A 15,575-nucleotide genomic window follows, 5' to 3' on the forward strand; every position below is an offset into this window, starting at 1 on the left:
ACGCTTGCATGCTAAAAAATAGGACCAACGTGTTGGAAGCGTTTCCAGGCAAAATAGAATACGAAAAGATGTTTATATGTCATTTTGACACAAATACATTTAAGAAATGATATTTTGATGTTTGACAGTCTCGAGGTTTTGACATAAATGCAGATATAAATGTATTTTTTCAAAATTGCACCTGTCAATACAGAACAAAATATTCGGTAGCCTATTTTGCCGTCAATGCTGCCGACGTTGTCTTTGCTGTAATCAGATCAGAATATATTTATGTTTAACATAAATGGGAAACATCCATGTGTACAGACAAGGCTAGCAGAAGCAGCGCCACGTCAGACACGTTTCTGGTGTGCAAAGACATAGAAAACGCCACGCAACAGAAACGCCACACTCACGCCACGCAGGCGGTGTGCAGGAGGCCTTAGTTACTGTTGCTAAGTCTGTCAAGCTTTTCGTTCTCGCACGGCTCAGTGTAACTGTGGCAGAGTTATTACTCAAAAAGCTTACTTTACAGGAGATAAACACACCGGTTAATCCATTTGTTACACTTTTGCCAGCACCTTCTAAACTCTTTTAAATGCATTCTGCAGTATCGCTCTTATCAGTCCCTCATGCACCATATTCTAGTAGTGAAAATGTTCAGTCTTTTTTACTGCCACCAAATATTGACTTCTGGTATTAGCAGCTTTAAACCAATAATTCAAGAACAGACCTTGGTCTGTGTACGTGCGCGTGTGTTTAAGATGTATTCCCTTCCATCATCCAGACTGCAGGCCCAGGTCTCCATCAGCCCACACCCCCATCCCCCTAACCCCACATCTGCTTCAGTCTAAAGCCTCTATCTTCAGTCCTCGTTCCAGTCGCTGCCATATCTCTATTAACCCCCCCTCCCTCCCTTCCAGTCGCTGCCATACTCTATTAACCCCCTCTCACACGCAGACACACAGACCAGCAGTTCACAGGATTATCTAGGCTTATTCCCGAAGGCTGGACACCCCACCCAACCTCCAAACTCCATCCCAAACTGTCGAGTACATCATTTAGCTTGTGCTGCAGTGCATTAGTTTTTCTTCTGGAAGACTGTAGATGTCTTTCTTTCCTTTCTTTTCCATCTCATTACTGTCTTGTTGCCCTGACATCATCCATGCATCTCTGTGGACTATTTACCAGATAGCTGTCCCATCCACCACACAACATTCATAGTTCAAATCAGGATTCCTTCTCTCTCTATTTTGCTCCTTCTGCTTTCCCCTTTCCTTTCCCTCCCCCACTATATTATTCCTTCCCTCTCTGCTCCCTGTTCACCTGCTTTCCTTTCCTCTGTCACTCCCCCCTTGTTCTCCTCTTCCTCCTCTCCTCCTCTGTTGATGCACACTCTCTTCATCAGATGCAGGTAGATGCAGCATGTTGGGAATCGACTGTACGTTAGAATTTGTGGCGAAAGCACAACACCGCCCTGACAACTTAAACTTGTTTTTCAGCCTTCTCAGGCTCAGGTGAGCGACTAAAACTGCCAAACAGGGAATAGGAAACGTTGCCCACCCCCCCTCTCTCTATCTTTATCTCTTTCTCTCTCTACCTATTGCTTCTCCTCTATCTCTTTCTCTCTGGCAGGCTCTTGCTCTTGCCTGAGTTTCTAGTTTTGTTTGTGTCTGAGTGAGGACGTGACTTGCCTGGGTATAGAAAGCAGGCACTCAAGGTGATGCTGAAACACACACATTCATACACACTAATAGGCTCAAAAGCGGATACAAACGCCTCTCCACTCTAAAGCACTTGAGCCCGTGAGGGAGCTGTTGCTGCTAAACACAAACTTACACGGAGCCCAAGCAGGGCCTGGCCACTAATTGCAGCCCTCAAGCTAGCATTTTTGGCCAGTTGCTCTGGAATCATGGGAATTGTAGGTAAGGTTGAATAAGGTATCCATTTAAAGCTACTTTAATTGTCAATTTGTCACTGTCTCCAAATCATTGCCTCTGAATGAAGAGCATTACATAAATGAGCTAGTTGCTGTGTTGTGTAATGGGCAGTTTGAAAAGCAGTTTGTTCCTTTTACTTGTTTTGCTGTCACCTGCCCAGCTGTCTCACATGAGCGTCGAATGAACAGATTTGTTAGTGGCGATGGAGATGGGGTTTCCATAGCAACGCTAGCACTGCCATGGCGCACACTTTCATCTCTACGCATTGTCTACATCAATAGTTAGAGCAGTTTTGGCATTGTCCGCCGCATTTTGTGTTTGTGGTGGAGATATGGGAGGTCATGAGGGAGGCAGACGGAGATAAAAGAAGAGAAAAAAGGGACGAGAAGGCGAGGAAGGAAAGAAGAAGGAGAGAAAAGACAAACGGGTGGGGAAAATAAATGTTCTCAGCACAGCAGCAGGCTCCTCTGTATCTGTTCTCCATCTGCAGCCAACCTAATACCATAGTCCAGACATGGATCTGTAATGTGTGTGTGCAGTATGTAGGATGCAGAGTGGTTGTGCAGGATGGAAGAGAGCGATGGGAAAGATTACTGTGTTTATGACACTAGTACAGTGCCCGTTAGAAATGTGCCTGTTTTGAGCGGGCCGATTGCTCGGCCTGTGGTATTGCTGCTTGTCGAATTCTTCTAAACCAAATTCTACCCCAAAATGACTTACAGAAGGACCCCAAACCACTTAATATGTAATTCCACTCTAAAGCCTGCTACTGACTTACAGTGTAGGCTACTTCTACATCAGAGGAAGACGTTGTACTACTATACTGTATTTACCTGACAGACAACGTGGCAGATTCAGAATGTAATCACAAAATATCACATTGACAATGTGGAGTAACCAGACATTAGCGTCATGGACTCATGGCAGCGCGCTACCCACCCTGCCCATTATGAGCGCTAATCAGCACATTTCTGCATTTATCAACCACCAGAACCGGACCGGACCGTGTGTGTGTGTGTGTGTGTGTGTGTGTGTGTGTGTGTGTGTGTGTGTGTGTGTGTGTCTGTGTCTGTGTCTGTGTTAGGGCTGGGCGATATGGAGAAAATCAAATATCACAATATTTTTGACCAAATACCTCGATATCAATACCACAACGATATTGTAGTGTTGACTATTGGTGCTTTCACAAAATATTTACACAATGAGATTTTTGATAAATAATCATCAGTAATGTGGATATAATGACTACGTGGGTAAAGGCAAATAATAGAACAGTTACAACAGTCTGGTAAGTTCAGAAAATGACATCACTTTACTGTAACACAGCCTTTAAAACAAGGAAAAGACAACACTTAGCCTATGCCATATTACGATATTACCATATCCAAAATCTAAGACGATATATGTGTGTGTGTGTGTGTGTGTGTGTGCGTGTGTGTGTGTGTGTGTGTGTGTGTGTGTGTGTGTGTGTGTGTGTGTGTGTGTGTGTGTGTGCGCAGAGAGAGAGAGACGGCGTTGTCTTGTGTCGTATGATGTTAACTAATTTAACACTTCAGCAGAGGTGTTCATTTCCATACAGGTTTAGTGGCTTGACGGTTAACGGTGAAGTATGGATTTGATTCGCGGGGGTATTTAGGCAACGGTAATGTTATTAGGGTTGTAAGTTAGCAGTAGACTTATTTAACCCGACCAAGGCTGAGTCTGATTAAGACTGCTGTGTCTGCCCGGTTCAGCTCTGAGATTCTCTTGCGTTGCACGGCGCTGTGAAAGAGTCATCTCCGAGATTACGTTACGTTCTGCCTCGGTTTAGAAGTGAATGTAAACTACAGCTCCCAGCAACTTAATACGATATAGTGCCTGGCTTATATCCAGCAATCATGTAGCTAACGCTGGAAGCAGGAAAATAGTCAAAGTGCATGTTGCGTCTGCGTGTGACGTGCAGGTTACCTTCCCCCCCAAACACAGACACACATACATATACAGATACGTCTCACTTTATTAGATAGATGGGGAGTGTTCACATCATCAGATTTCTTTTCTCTCTTTTTTTCCCCCCAACACTGTTGGTTAAATTCTTTACATCCCTTATAGCAATGCCAGAACACCAAAGTTGAGCAGCATGCAACCCGGGCTGACACGCGTTGACTCCTGCGGATAGACCGCAGAGTGAGGTATTATTGTTCTTCTTTCTATGCTGGAGATTTCAACAGTCTTAGCAGGTCTTCCAAGGAAGCATGTAACTTCATGTGAGACATGAAATTCAATCCAGAAAGTGCAGTCGGAGTAACAGAACGATCCATTTTAAAGCTTACCAGACGGCAAAATGCAGCACAGCGCTTCATAGTAGTCTGACACGGGATTTTACAACTCTGGAGAGTTATCACGGCAGCAATTACTTAATCTTTCATCACGTCAGTGGTGAGGTTAAAAGCAGAAACACAGCGTTCACATTACAAAGTAATCCACCAGGAATGTGTGCTTGCTGGATGAAAAGTTGAGCCTGGTTCAACGCAGCATATCAGTCTTACTATCAACTGTTCTATTGTTTTGAATTTAAAACATACCCACATTGGAAACACCAACAAAACAGAAAGAGAAACTCACAGGTGTAGCAAACGTAATACTAGCTAACCAACAAAACACTGTTAATGTCAATAACAAAGGCAATTTGAACACTGAATTGCATATAATATTAGTCATGTAGCGTTTGGCGACAATTTTATGATTGCAGAGTTGGTTTTGTGAGGGTTAAAAAATACTCTGCATGCTTTCTCAATGGAGCTCTTTATTCATTACATTTGTGCTGAATTACTTTGAACGGTGAAGTTCGCCTAACATGTGGCATGTTTGTCCCATCCATCCATCCATCCATCTTCGTCCGCTTATCCGGTGTCGGGTCGCGGGGGGAGCAGCTCCAGCAGGGGACCCCAAACTTCCCTTTCCCGAGCAACATTAACCAGCTCCGACTGGGGGATCCCGAGGCGTTCCCAGGCCAGGTTGGAGATATAATCCCTCCACCTAGTCCTGGGTCTTCCCCGAGGCCTCCTCCCAGCTGGACGTGCCTGGAACACCTCCCTAGGGAGGCGCCCAGGGGGCATCCTTTCCAGATGCCCGAACCACCTCAACTGGCTCCTTTCGACGCAGCGAGCAGCGGCTCTCTCCGAGCTCCTCACGGATGACTGAGCTTCTCACCCTATCTCTAAGGGAGACGCCAGACCCCCTCCTGAGGAAACCCATTTCGGCCGCTTGTACCCTGGATCTCGTTCTTTCGGTCATGACCCAGCCTTCATGACCATAGGTGAGGGTAGGAACGAAAACTGACCGTTAGATCGAGAGCTTTGCCTTCTGGCTCAGCTCTCTTTTCGTCACAACGGTACGATAGATTGAATGCAATACCGCACCCGCTGCGCCGATTCTCCGACCAATCTCCCGCTCCATTGTCCCCTCACTCGCGAACACAACCCCAAGGTACTTGAACTCCTTCACTTGGGGTAAGGACTCATTCCCTACCTGGAGGGCATGTTTGTTTGCATTTTTTTTGTATTATTTAGCATTCAGAAAAGCCAATAATATGACATAGAAAACGTTTTCCAGTTGTAATTACAGCTTGTATGTTGACACAAATTTTATTCATGTCATATTTAACATTGAGAGTTGGTCCCAATTGTAAAAAAAAAAAAAAAAAAAAATACCAGCAGGATACATACTTAACTTGATCATGTTGAGTAGTGTAAGCTATACTTTTATACCTCCACCTTTAACCGACTCTAAAATCGGTTACAGTGCTGTTTTCATGGGCTGTCACACATATCATAATTCAGATTTGAGTGCACATGACTGGCCCAACAAAGTGGTAAATACAACTTGGAAAATGGAATTGATTATTTTTCCTACCCTGTCCATTTTGTTATTATTTCCAACTAAAAGCACCTGGATCCATGAGATGCTGATGTTACCTGTACTAAACATGGAGGTAGCAGCTTGGTTACAGAGTAAAAGAGAGACAGAACTTTTACCTCACAAAGTGCCCTGTGGGCTGTGTGCACGGACAGCAATCTGTACCAACTGACAACCATGTCTAAACAATAAACATCAGGCAATATTAACTTTAAAAAGCCATTTGTTGAATCGCCGCAAATTGCTATGAAAGGCTTTTTCAATACTCCACACAACTTGGAAAGTGACATATCTTGTCAATGTGTTTTTTTATCCTAAGGGAAATAATATCTCCACCTGACTAACTAACACCTTCACCTCAGGCCCTGAAACACTATTACATTAGCAGGAGGAACATTGGAAACAAACAACCAAAGCATTACCGCTGCTGATCCACTGAGAGGCCGGATATCTGCGAGGCACATTCTTGAGCGAGCCACAGACAACCTCATCCAACCGTTGCTCAAGAGTGAGAGACCCACTGGCTCTGTGTTTCTGTCCAGAGTTCAGGGGTTGTAGCGGGAGGGATGGAGCATTCCTGATGGTCTTTGAGAAAGGAGTGCTTGGACGTTTCAGACAATTCAGTGTCAGTTTGTCAGGGAGTTTTTGCTACCGATGTTGATGTGTCCTCTTTGGACTAAAAGCCCACAGCAGGACTTTGCTGGCCTATCGGCACAGGAAAGAGGAAGTACTCCCCTGTCACTGCAGAGGCAGCTTGCTGTAAAGGGTCCAATTGGGCTTAAGTGGTAGGAAACGAGCTTTCATGGACCAGACTTTTGGCAGCGCTGGGGCAGAACCCCTGTTGTGAAAAGGCAAAGATGGAGGGAGGGAGGTTGCCGAGAGGTCTGGCTGCATATTTGCCTTGTGCCGTCAGAGACATATCCTGTCCACTCTGTCTCCTTCCTTACCTCCCTCTCCCCTCTCTACAAACCACCCCCCCTCACACCAGGGCATATGTGTGGCCCAAAGCTGATGGGTTGCTGTCCAAGAGATGGGCTGGTTGCCACCTTCTGCCTCTCTTTGTCAACATCCAACAAACTAAGGCCAAACCACCATGAGGGTATGCTAATGCGTGGTGCCCCGGGGCCGCACATAGAGATGCCAATCTGCGGCAGGGGCCAACTGGGTGCGAGAGGAGAAAATTAAGCTTTGACTCCTGGACCTCTGTCAGCCTGAAGGGGTGACCGGGGGGGTGAACGGCCTTTGCAGCCTGGCAGTGCACTCTGTTTTTTTGGCTACGTTAGTCTCCAAGTTTGTCGGGAGGGCTGTGGCGAGAAAGGGAATGCAAGCCTCCATCACGTGTTCTCCCTCCGGCTTAGTATGTGGACACCTGTGGGTTTCAAATCAACTGAGCCAGACCTGGGTCAAATTGTATTTGCAAAAGAGTGTTTGTTCAGTGTAACCTTCATGGAGGAGGCGGTTTTCACAGTGGTTTGCCACATCAGAAATTACACCAGAAAGAGCAGCAGAAAGAGAATTTGAAAGTCAATTAAGTGCATTGTATATATAGTGATTTATACCCATCATTAACATGCATCTGGTATCTGGGCCTGATTACATTCACGCCTGACTAATTAAGATGCATGTCCAGAATACAAATGGAATGACAATACTCTTCTACTAATGCCTACAGTTTATCGAAAGTAAACATCTATTTTACCCATCCCCAAGGATACTGCCAGCCATTCTTAACAAGTATATTACTACCTAAACTGATTGATGTGCATCCATTCCCCGATTGAAACCCATTCAGAAACATAATATGGCCCAGTGGTCTCCTCCAGAGCTTATTCAGCTGTATTTACATATGATTTACACGCATTATGGCCTTTCTAATTATAATTATCTACCATGCATTGGAATACCGTCACTCCTCCAAGCAGCGGAACCAAACCAATAAGCATTATTTGCAACTATTATATGACTCAAGACAGAAGAAGCGTTGAAGGCATTTTTTATGCCCCTGCGAACCAATTTACTTGTTTTCGTTTACGTGGCTCCTGCGTTCACCTTTTGGTTTTTAATGAACCGGAGAGAGTCACGACCATTATTATACCGCTGGCATAATACTTTTAATGATGTGCTGATTTAGGCATCGCTCTGCTCTGGCTCTGACCCGCCAAAGTCTTCATTAGCACTACAGCACCCTCCCATGTGTCTGCGTGTACTTATATAAAGACACTCTTACATAAAAGAGTTAAATGTGCATGGGTTAGATGTGGAATGATACCGGAAGATTCAGCGACTTGTGGCTTTCCCGCTGGAATGGTGTGTTTCATAGGGGGAGACCCTGACCCAGTAGGTCAACATATGCCCTATAAGTATTTCTCCTCTCTTTTTCTTACTTTGTCTTCCGTGTCTCTGTCTCTACCTGGAGAGACTGAACAATGAGTCGACAGCTCCTACAGAACTGGACATCACCAGCATTTCAATTAAACAACAGCAAGGAGAGCAAAGGTCAGAGGCTGTGTGTTATTACAATCTTCCTGTGAATGAAGAATGACTACATAACAGCAAAAACCTGCTACAGAAAAATGACTGAGGATGACAGAGGGATTTATCTATTTTTTCTGCAGTTTTTTTCTTTTCTTTTTTTCATCTGCCACTCTCTTTATCTAACTCCATCCCTCTCCAGTCTTTTCACAGCGCTGTAAAACTCCCCTATGAGTTGTAGAAAGTGATATGCCGTCATGTCCCTCTGATGCGATGGAAGTGCTGTGTGCTGTAAATGGAGCAGTAAATAAATGGAGCTAGTAGAGCGCTTGTGTAAAAGCAGGAAGAGACCCTGTACGCATTGTAGGCAGACTGGATTGATGAACATCACTTTCTGATATGCCCGGGCGAGGGCTTGCTGCGTTTGTGGATTTGTGTGTGTGTGTGCACACGGAGGTGTTTGCACAGGTGTGTATCAAGTTCTGCACGGATGTAACCAACTACCCTCGAGGAAGGCAGATGGCTGAGAGAATTGAGTCAGTGAGGTGTCTGTGAGTGTGTGAGTCTGAGAGAAGAGTCTTCATTATGTTCACATACGTGTGTGTGTGTGTGTGTGTGTGTGTGTCCATCAGTTAATCCATTATCATTTACCAGCCTGTCACACCGCTACACCTTGGCTTTAATTGCAGCCAATAGTGAAGCTACTTGAACCAAGTTAATGCTATAGCTTTGCACTGAGCGTCGCTCAATCATTTCAACTTAACTTTCTTTCTAACCCAGTTTTCACACACTGCAGCACCACAAAGCCCCTTCTCTCCAGAACCGGCCCACTAATTGAGCTTCGCCTCAGTTGCAGGAGTTGTCACCATCCTTCCTCTGCATTGAAAAGTAACCTGCTGCTCCTCCCCTCTCCCCTCATTTAGGGATGAGCTTAGATCTCCGGAGCTTTTTGTTCACGCGTTACAGACTGTGCCCATTTGTATTTGTGGATAGAGACAAAGCTGTGTGTGTGTGTGTGTGTGTGTGTGTGTGTGTGTGTGTGTGTATGTGCGCGTGCGTGTGCGTGTGTGTGTGTGTCAGGAGTTTTGTAAGGAGGCCGCAGTTGTGCGTGATGTTTACCACCGTAACACACAAGCAGGGGAAATAGACACGCTGGGCTCAGCTCACTGAGAGTTGGCACTAACGTTAGCTACACTATATTGCACGTGTCAAACTTATGACCCGCGGGCCCAACCTGGCCCCTCGCAAATTTTGATGCAGCCCAAATATCAGTTAGGTTAGGTTCACCGTACATTTTGCCGAGCCTAGTTGTCAACAAACCCCAAAAGACAGGAGACTGTTTTCAAACTGTAATTACGTGCACTCTGAGCAGAATTTGGCAGATTTTCAGAACCAGAGAGTTAGCATATTCAGGCTGTGAAACAGGTTGTTGTGAGTCAGCTGTGTGGTAGCCGGATTTTAAAAACGTAATCATTGTTTTGCTTGGTTTGTTAAATTCTATGATGGCTAAGGACCTTTTGTCTACAAAAATCCGACAAAAATGTCAGAGAAAGCAACAAAAAGGATTGCGACAAATGTCAAAAAAGCGACATGCAATAATACAGTAAAATATATTTTACTTTTCTCTTAAATAAAAGTATGTCAATAAACTATACAGCACTTGATGTGATTTTCATTTTCCAGTGTGGCCTTTAATAAAAGTTAGTTTGACACCCCTGCTATAATTTATTCATTTATTGATTATTTTTTATTATGTATTCCTAAATTGGCTGTTGACAGTGATGGAACATTAGGCTGTCCTGTCCTACAAATGAGGTACTAAGTCACTTTGAGCTACACTTTGAACTCTCTTACACTTTTTACTCCACTGCCTGCATGTGACAGCTTCAGTTACTTTGCAGGTTAATAATGTTCATGTGGTCAACCTATAAATAATGACCAATTGTTATAGGTTATACTTCACAACATTATGTAAAATAGTTAGATGTCACTCTACCTCGATCATATATATATCGATATTGAGGTATTTGGTCAACAATATCGTGATATTAGATTTTTTCCATATCGCTCTAGTGTATATAACCCTAACCCTCCTTCAAATACATTTCGCTTACATACAACATTTTAAATACATGACTTTTACCTGTAATGAAGTATTTCTTTATTGTGGTATGTCTACTTTTGCCTTACTTTTAATTAAAGGATCAGAATGCTAACTAAAAAAGAAGTTCACTTGCACACACTCCACACTTAAGCGCTGGATCCGTCCGTATTCAAATAATCTGATCATGTTTGCAGCCTGTCAGAGAATATAGGGCTGTGGGTTGCCCTGAGCAAAGCCAAGTTCACGTCACACTGACAGCTCGTCTCCCCTCTGAATTGTAATCCTGCCTAACAAACTGACAACTAACGGGCCAAAAGGCTAGCAGGAGATGACTGATGACAACAAAAAACAACACTACAGTATACGGTTGCCAACAGAGCTGGACCTGCCTAGTGCTGTTAGGAAGGACATAAGGTCCTTTGGTGCTGACATTAAGCCTCCGCTAAGGATGCTGAGTGAAAGCTCTGGCAGAGATATTCTCTGGCTCAACAGCGAGTAATTCCACTAAGGATAAAGGAATTAGTTTAAAGGCACAGTGAGTTTCCCTCTATTCTCATCCTCCTTTGTTTAACAGTACATGTCTCTTTTTTTTTTGCCTCGAGTCCTTCATTTGTAAAACGCCAATTTCATAAGTTGCTTCAGTTGGTTGCCAGACCAAGACCCCAGGGAATTACAAGATGGAGGAAATGTGGATTTTGCTCATTCTATTACAAAAAAAGAACTGCCATAAAAGGCACAGTCTTAGAGTGCAGGCAAACTTGGCAACAAAGGTTCAACATAGCTGACATTTTGTGCAAAGAGAATCTGCCTTGGAGATGAAGTGTCTGTCAACAGGACTGCCTGCGAGATGGTGTCCAGTTTGCTGAGTGTGCACCCAGTAGGCCCAGAAATATGAGGAGCATGCAGAATGTTGCTGAGCGTCTGTCTTTGCATACTCTTCCCCTCTTGCGTCGCCCCCCGAGAAAACCTATTGATGTGATTCATGTTCTAACACATGGTTACAACCAGGGTCTCGTGCATGACGGCTCCTGCTTCTGCTGCTTCTGTGAAAAAGATTTCTCAAGCAGCACCTACAGTACATAACATCCTCCTGACCTGGCAGTTCTTCCCACACACATTCTGGGGAGCATAATCTGGGGTGGGTGGGGGGAGACGCCAAAGGGATAAAAACGTGCCTTTTCAGTGTTAACAACTATGTAGCTGTGTCTGAATCTGGCAATCCCAAAGTGCACCCGGGCTTCCGCTCGCTGCAAATTACGGGTGTGAGATGTGGATTTAGAGGCACAAATGTTGGTTTGGGTTTCCGTTGCGCCTCTCGAGCACACAAATGACACTCTTTCACCGTTTTCTTTTTATTCTACTGAAAAAAAGTCAATAAAAAAGGAGACATTACCTTAAGATGCCCTTTCAAGGGTTTTGATTCACACTCCTATTACAAAGAAAAACTCAAAAAATGCACCGAGGGCCTTGTCAGACCTTGTGCATCAATCAAATAGGGTTAGTATATATCCCTGCCCACATAATACAAGGGTTTTCAAATAGAACCTTGGAAATTCTGGCCTCAGAACACATGGGACCTCAGAACAGTGGGTTATACTTTCTTTAATTTGAGCCTAGAGGGATAGAAGAAGGATTTGAAAATGTGTGTGTGCTGTAGAGGATAGGAGGGAAGCTGCTGGTGAAATGGTATTTCTGTAAAAGGAGATTTTAGCCACCGCCTTTAAAGCATTAGCTTACCTGTTAAAGCCACAGTGAGTAGTAGCAGATTGCGCCCCCTGTTGAAGCACTCTGGCCTTACTTCTGGCTTTGTTTTTGTCTCGCATTGCCAGACCTTCCTCCACAGCGCTGCGAAGGAGGGTCTGGCTAGTCAAGCCACAGCATTCCAGAATGGTAAAAAAAAATGTGCTCTGGTTTATTGGCATTTTTTTAAACCAATCCCAATCGTATTGGGGCGGTGCTAAGCGGTGGACAGAGCCAAGGTGCCTCTGGAATACAGCCTCGGGAAGGAACTTGTTTTGGTGGAACGTGTACGTGCAAAAGTTGTTAGTCGTGGAACAGAAAACTCAGATTGGACAGATAGTCTAGCTAGCTGTCTGGATTTACCCTGCAGAGATCTGAGGAGCAGTTAACCATAGTCCTCACAAATCCAACAGAGTTAGAACACCAACACAAAGAAAGCAGAAGGGGACGGACATCCGGCTGAAAAGGACATCCGGCGGAATTTCCGGCGGCAACGGAACAATCCCGGAAGTGGAACGTTGTGGATGTAGACAAACTTTGTTTTGATTCCTTACTCTAAAGACATTTACTTTCCACTTTTGCCATATATTGTTTTCCATATGTGAGCTAAACATCTTAAGCATAAGTACTTTTTAAAATTATTGTAAAATGAAACCTGAACATGCTCGTAGTCGTCTAAATGTGCCTTTGGGATCAAAATAGTAAAGAATTGCTTTGCTAAAGCCATTAAAAACTGACGAGATGTCTCCCCTTCCTGTGGTGTGATGGATCCCGCCATAAAAAATGTATGACTCCTTCCAGAGATGTCGAACAGCTCAACGTGACCCTGAGAGGAGAAACACCCTCGCTCTAAAATCCTTACCTTTTAATTTGAATTTTCTCGTGTCTTGTTAAAGCACTCAGTGACGAACCTGTTTGTGCAAAATAAGAAAAGAAAAAACCCCGGATGAATAGATTAGATTTGATCTGATTCGACGCCTCTGTCTCTCCCTGTGCCGGCTCTGTCTAATAGCTGATAATGTAATTAGTTTTCCATCAGAGGGAGGGCCTAATGATTGGCTGTGGTGGAATGTGTTATGTGTTAGTGAGATAAAAAAAACCTCCCTCTCAAACACTCTGGGTTTGGTCGGATCAATAATTTCTCCTTCTTGCGTTCTTCTCATTTATAATACTAAAGCATTTTCAATCATAAGGCTTAAGGAACGATTCCAGGCACTGTTCCAGCATTAAAAGGTGTTGCAGCCTATTGTGAAACCAAGTGGACAGATTTTTTATTTCCATCCCATGTATGCTTTGGAATGACGTACATTTTCACTGAAAATGTTGTGCATTTGTCAAGGTTGTCCACGCTTACCGGAGGCTTTGTACATTATAGTAAACCCGAGCTTCTTCCCTGTTTCCCCTTGCCGAAGAACTCTACCAATGGTCCGAGATAAACCTCAGCACTGTACTGTCATAATTAACTCGTCTGTCTTGCCAGGGAGTCTAACCTGTGTGTGTGTGTGTGTGTGTGTGTGTGTGTGTGTGTGTGTGTGTGTGTGTGTGTGTGTGTGTGTGTGTGTGTGTGTGTGTGTGTGTGTGTGTGTGTGTGTGTGTGTGTGTGTGTTTCCCTGCAGGCTTTGAGCTGCTGTATCAGCCAGAAGTGGTGAGGCTCTACCTATCTCTGCTGACTGAGAGCCAGAACTACAACACCCTGGAGGCCGCTGCTGGGGCTCTGCAAAACCTCAGTGCTGGACAGTGGACCGTGAGTCCAGGGTTGGGGGAGGGTACAACATGTAGACATTGTGTCCCGTCTGACTTTTAGAAAGCTTAACTCCTATATTGCATTCTTGCAACGTCTATGCTAGGCCTGTGCAATTAATCACTTTATTTTTTGGCTATTTGCACCCCTGGTACCATTAGCAGTGTATGCTATTCGTACCCTGGTGCAATTAGAAATGAATGCTATTCGTACCCCGCCGGTGCACACAGCAATGTGTTCTATTAATACCCCGTCTGGTTCAAATATCAATGTATGCTATTTGCACCCCTGTGCATTTACAGTACCTCGGCATATATTTACACACAGTTATCCATACTACTCATGTATTACACCTTTTTGGAACATTATCGTTGCAGTGTCCAATATTTTGCACACAGCTAATACATACACTTGCGTGGGCTGCGATAATTGTTTTTTTTACAGGGTAGTAGGGGAAGATTCCTCAATATTCATTAGGGAACTCATCACTGATTGGCTCGCCCTGACATTCATACCCTAACCATAACCAATCCCACTCCTCTTGCCTAAACCTAACCAACCAGACCAGAGCATGCAAGGAGTACTAGCCATTTAGGGATGAGTCTCCTAATGAATATTCATGAGTCTTCCCCTACCACCCTGCAAAACAAATGTCGCGTTCGCGGGCCCTGACTTGCACAATTGCATGCAAATTATCTAATCCAAATGAAAAAAATAAGATTGCCTCACCGAGTAGTCAAACTCCAGACTTGCAGACCTTAGCTCAACGTTCTAACCACTCACCTAGCAGTTCTTACAGAATGTTTGACAACTGTTTACCACTTGGTGTCTTCAAGCCTCGGTTGCTAGGTAACCATACTGTATATAAAAAATAGGTACTAACTAACAAACTTAACGGTTGTATGCTTTCACTGAAGACAGAAAGCGCAACTGTAATATCCATTTTCCTCTAGAAATTCAATTGTTATAAACTTTAGAGACTTTTTTAATATGCCAGTTTCTGGTGTCATGGAAGATGAACGTCTGCCATGATTTCGGTGCACGGGAGCAACGTGTTTTTGTTGTTACGTCACAGGGTGTGAATAGCTCAGCTGTGTGGCCGAGGCTATTCGTACCGGGGGTGCAAATAGACACTCCGTTATTTATTTTTTTAAATCATGATTACAATTTCGGCACCTAATGGTCACAAAAACAATAATCGAGGAAAACGATTAGTTTGCACAATGCCTTTTGCAATTAAAATCTTATTTTGTCTAGTGTTGTGTACAACGGGAAAAGTATTAAGGGAAATTTCACAGTTCTAGGTGTTTTCACTGTTGAGCTGTTTCACTTTTTCACAGTTTTTTAAATTAAATAATTGCAATTGAGTAATCGTGTTAAATAATCATCTTATCAGTATTGGCTAAAATAATCGTGATTATGATTTTTTTCCATAATCGAGCAGCTAGTCTGTGCTCATCCCTGAGCTTTCAGTAGCAGGTACTTTGGTTTGTGATTGGACCAAAAATGCAGAGTCTGATGGGCTTTAAGGGAACAGAGGTGCTTAGAGTTGCAAGGTGTCTACAGACCATTTAGCCACTGTGTAAACTAAAATAAAGCCAAAGACCGAGATGCGATCGAACCAGGCAGCAGGTAGTTAAAACACTTTCTTCTCATTGATGCTACCTCTCCTGGTCAGGATCATCCATCTAAGTGGGATAAC

The 15,575-nt window shown here is 43.9% G+C and overlaps 1 protein-coding gene across 6 annotated transcripts in view; it reads left to right on the plus strand.

Moving 5' to 3' along the window:
• arvcfb (ARVCF delta catenin family member b) overlaps positions 1-15,575 on the plus strand; it is a 280,461-nt gene that overhangs the window by 242,290 nt on the left and 22,596 nt on the right. For all 6 annotated transcript variants that reach the window (XM_028579335.1, XM_028579336.1, XM_028579334.1 and 3 more), the window contains one exon: positions 13,749-13,876. In XM_028579335.1, coding sequence (XP_028435136.1) covers positions 13,749-13,876 — 128 coding nt within the window. The remainder of the gene's footprint in view (positions 1-13,748; positions 13,877-15,575) is intronic.

This window comes from Perca flavescens, chromosome 5 (assembly GCF_004354835.1).
Source record: "Perca flavescens isolate YP-PL-M2 chromosome 5, PFLA_1.0, whole genome shotgun sequence".
In the NCBI taxonomy this organism is placed as follows: domain Eukaryota; kingdom Metazoa; phylum Chordata; class Actinopteri; order Perciformes; family Percidae; genus Perca; species Perca flavescens.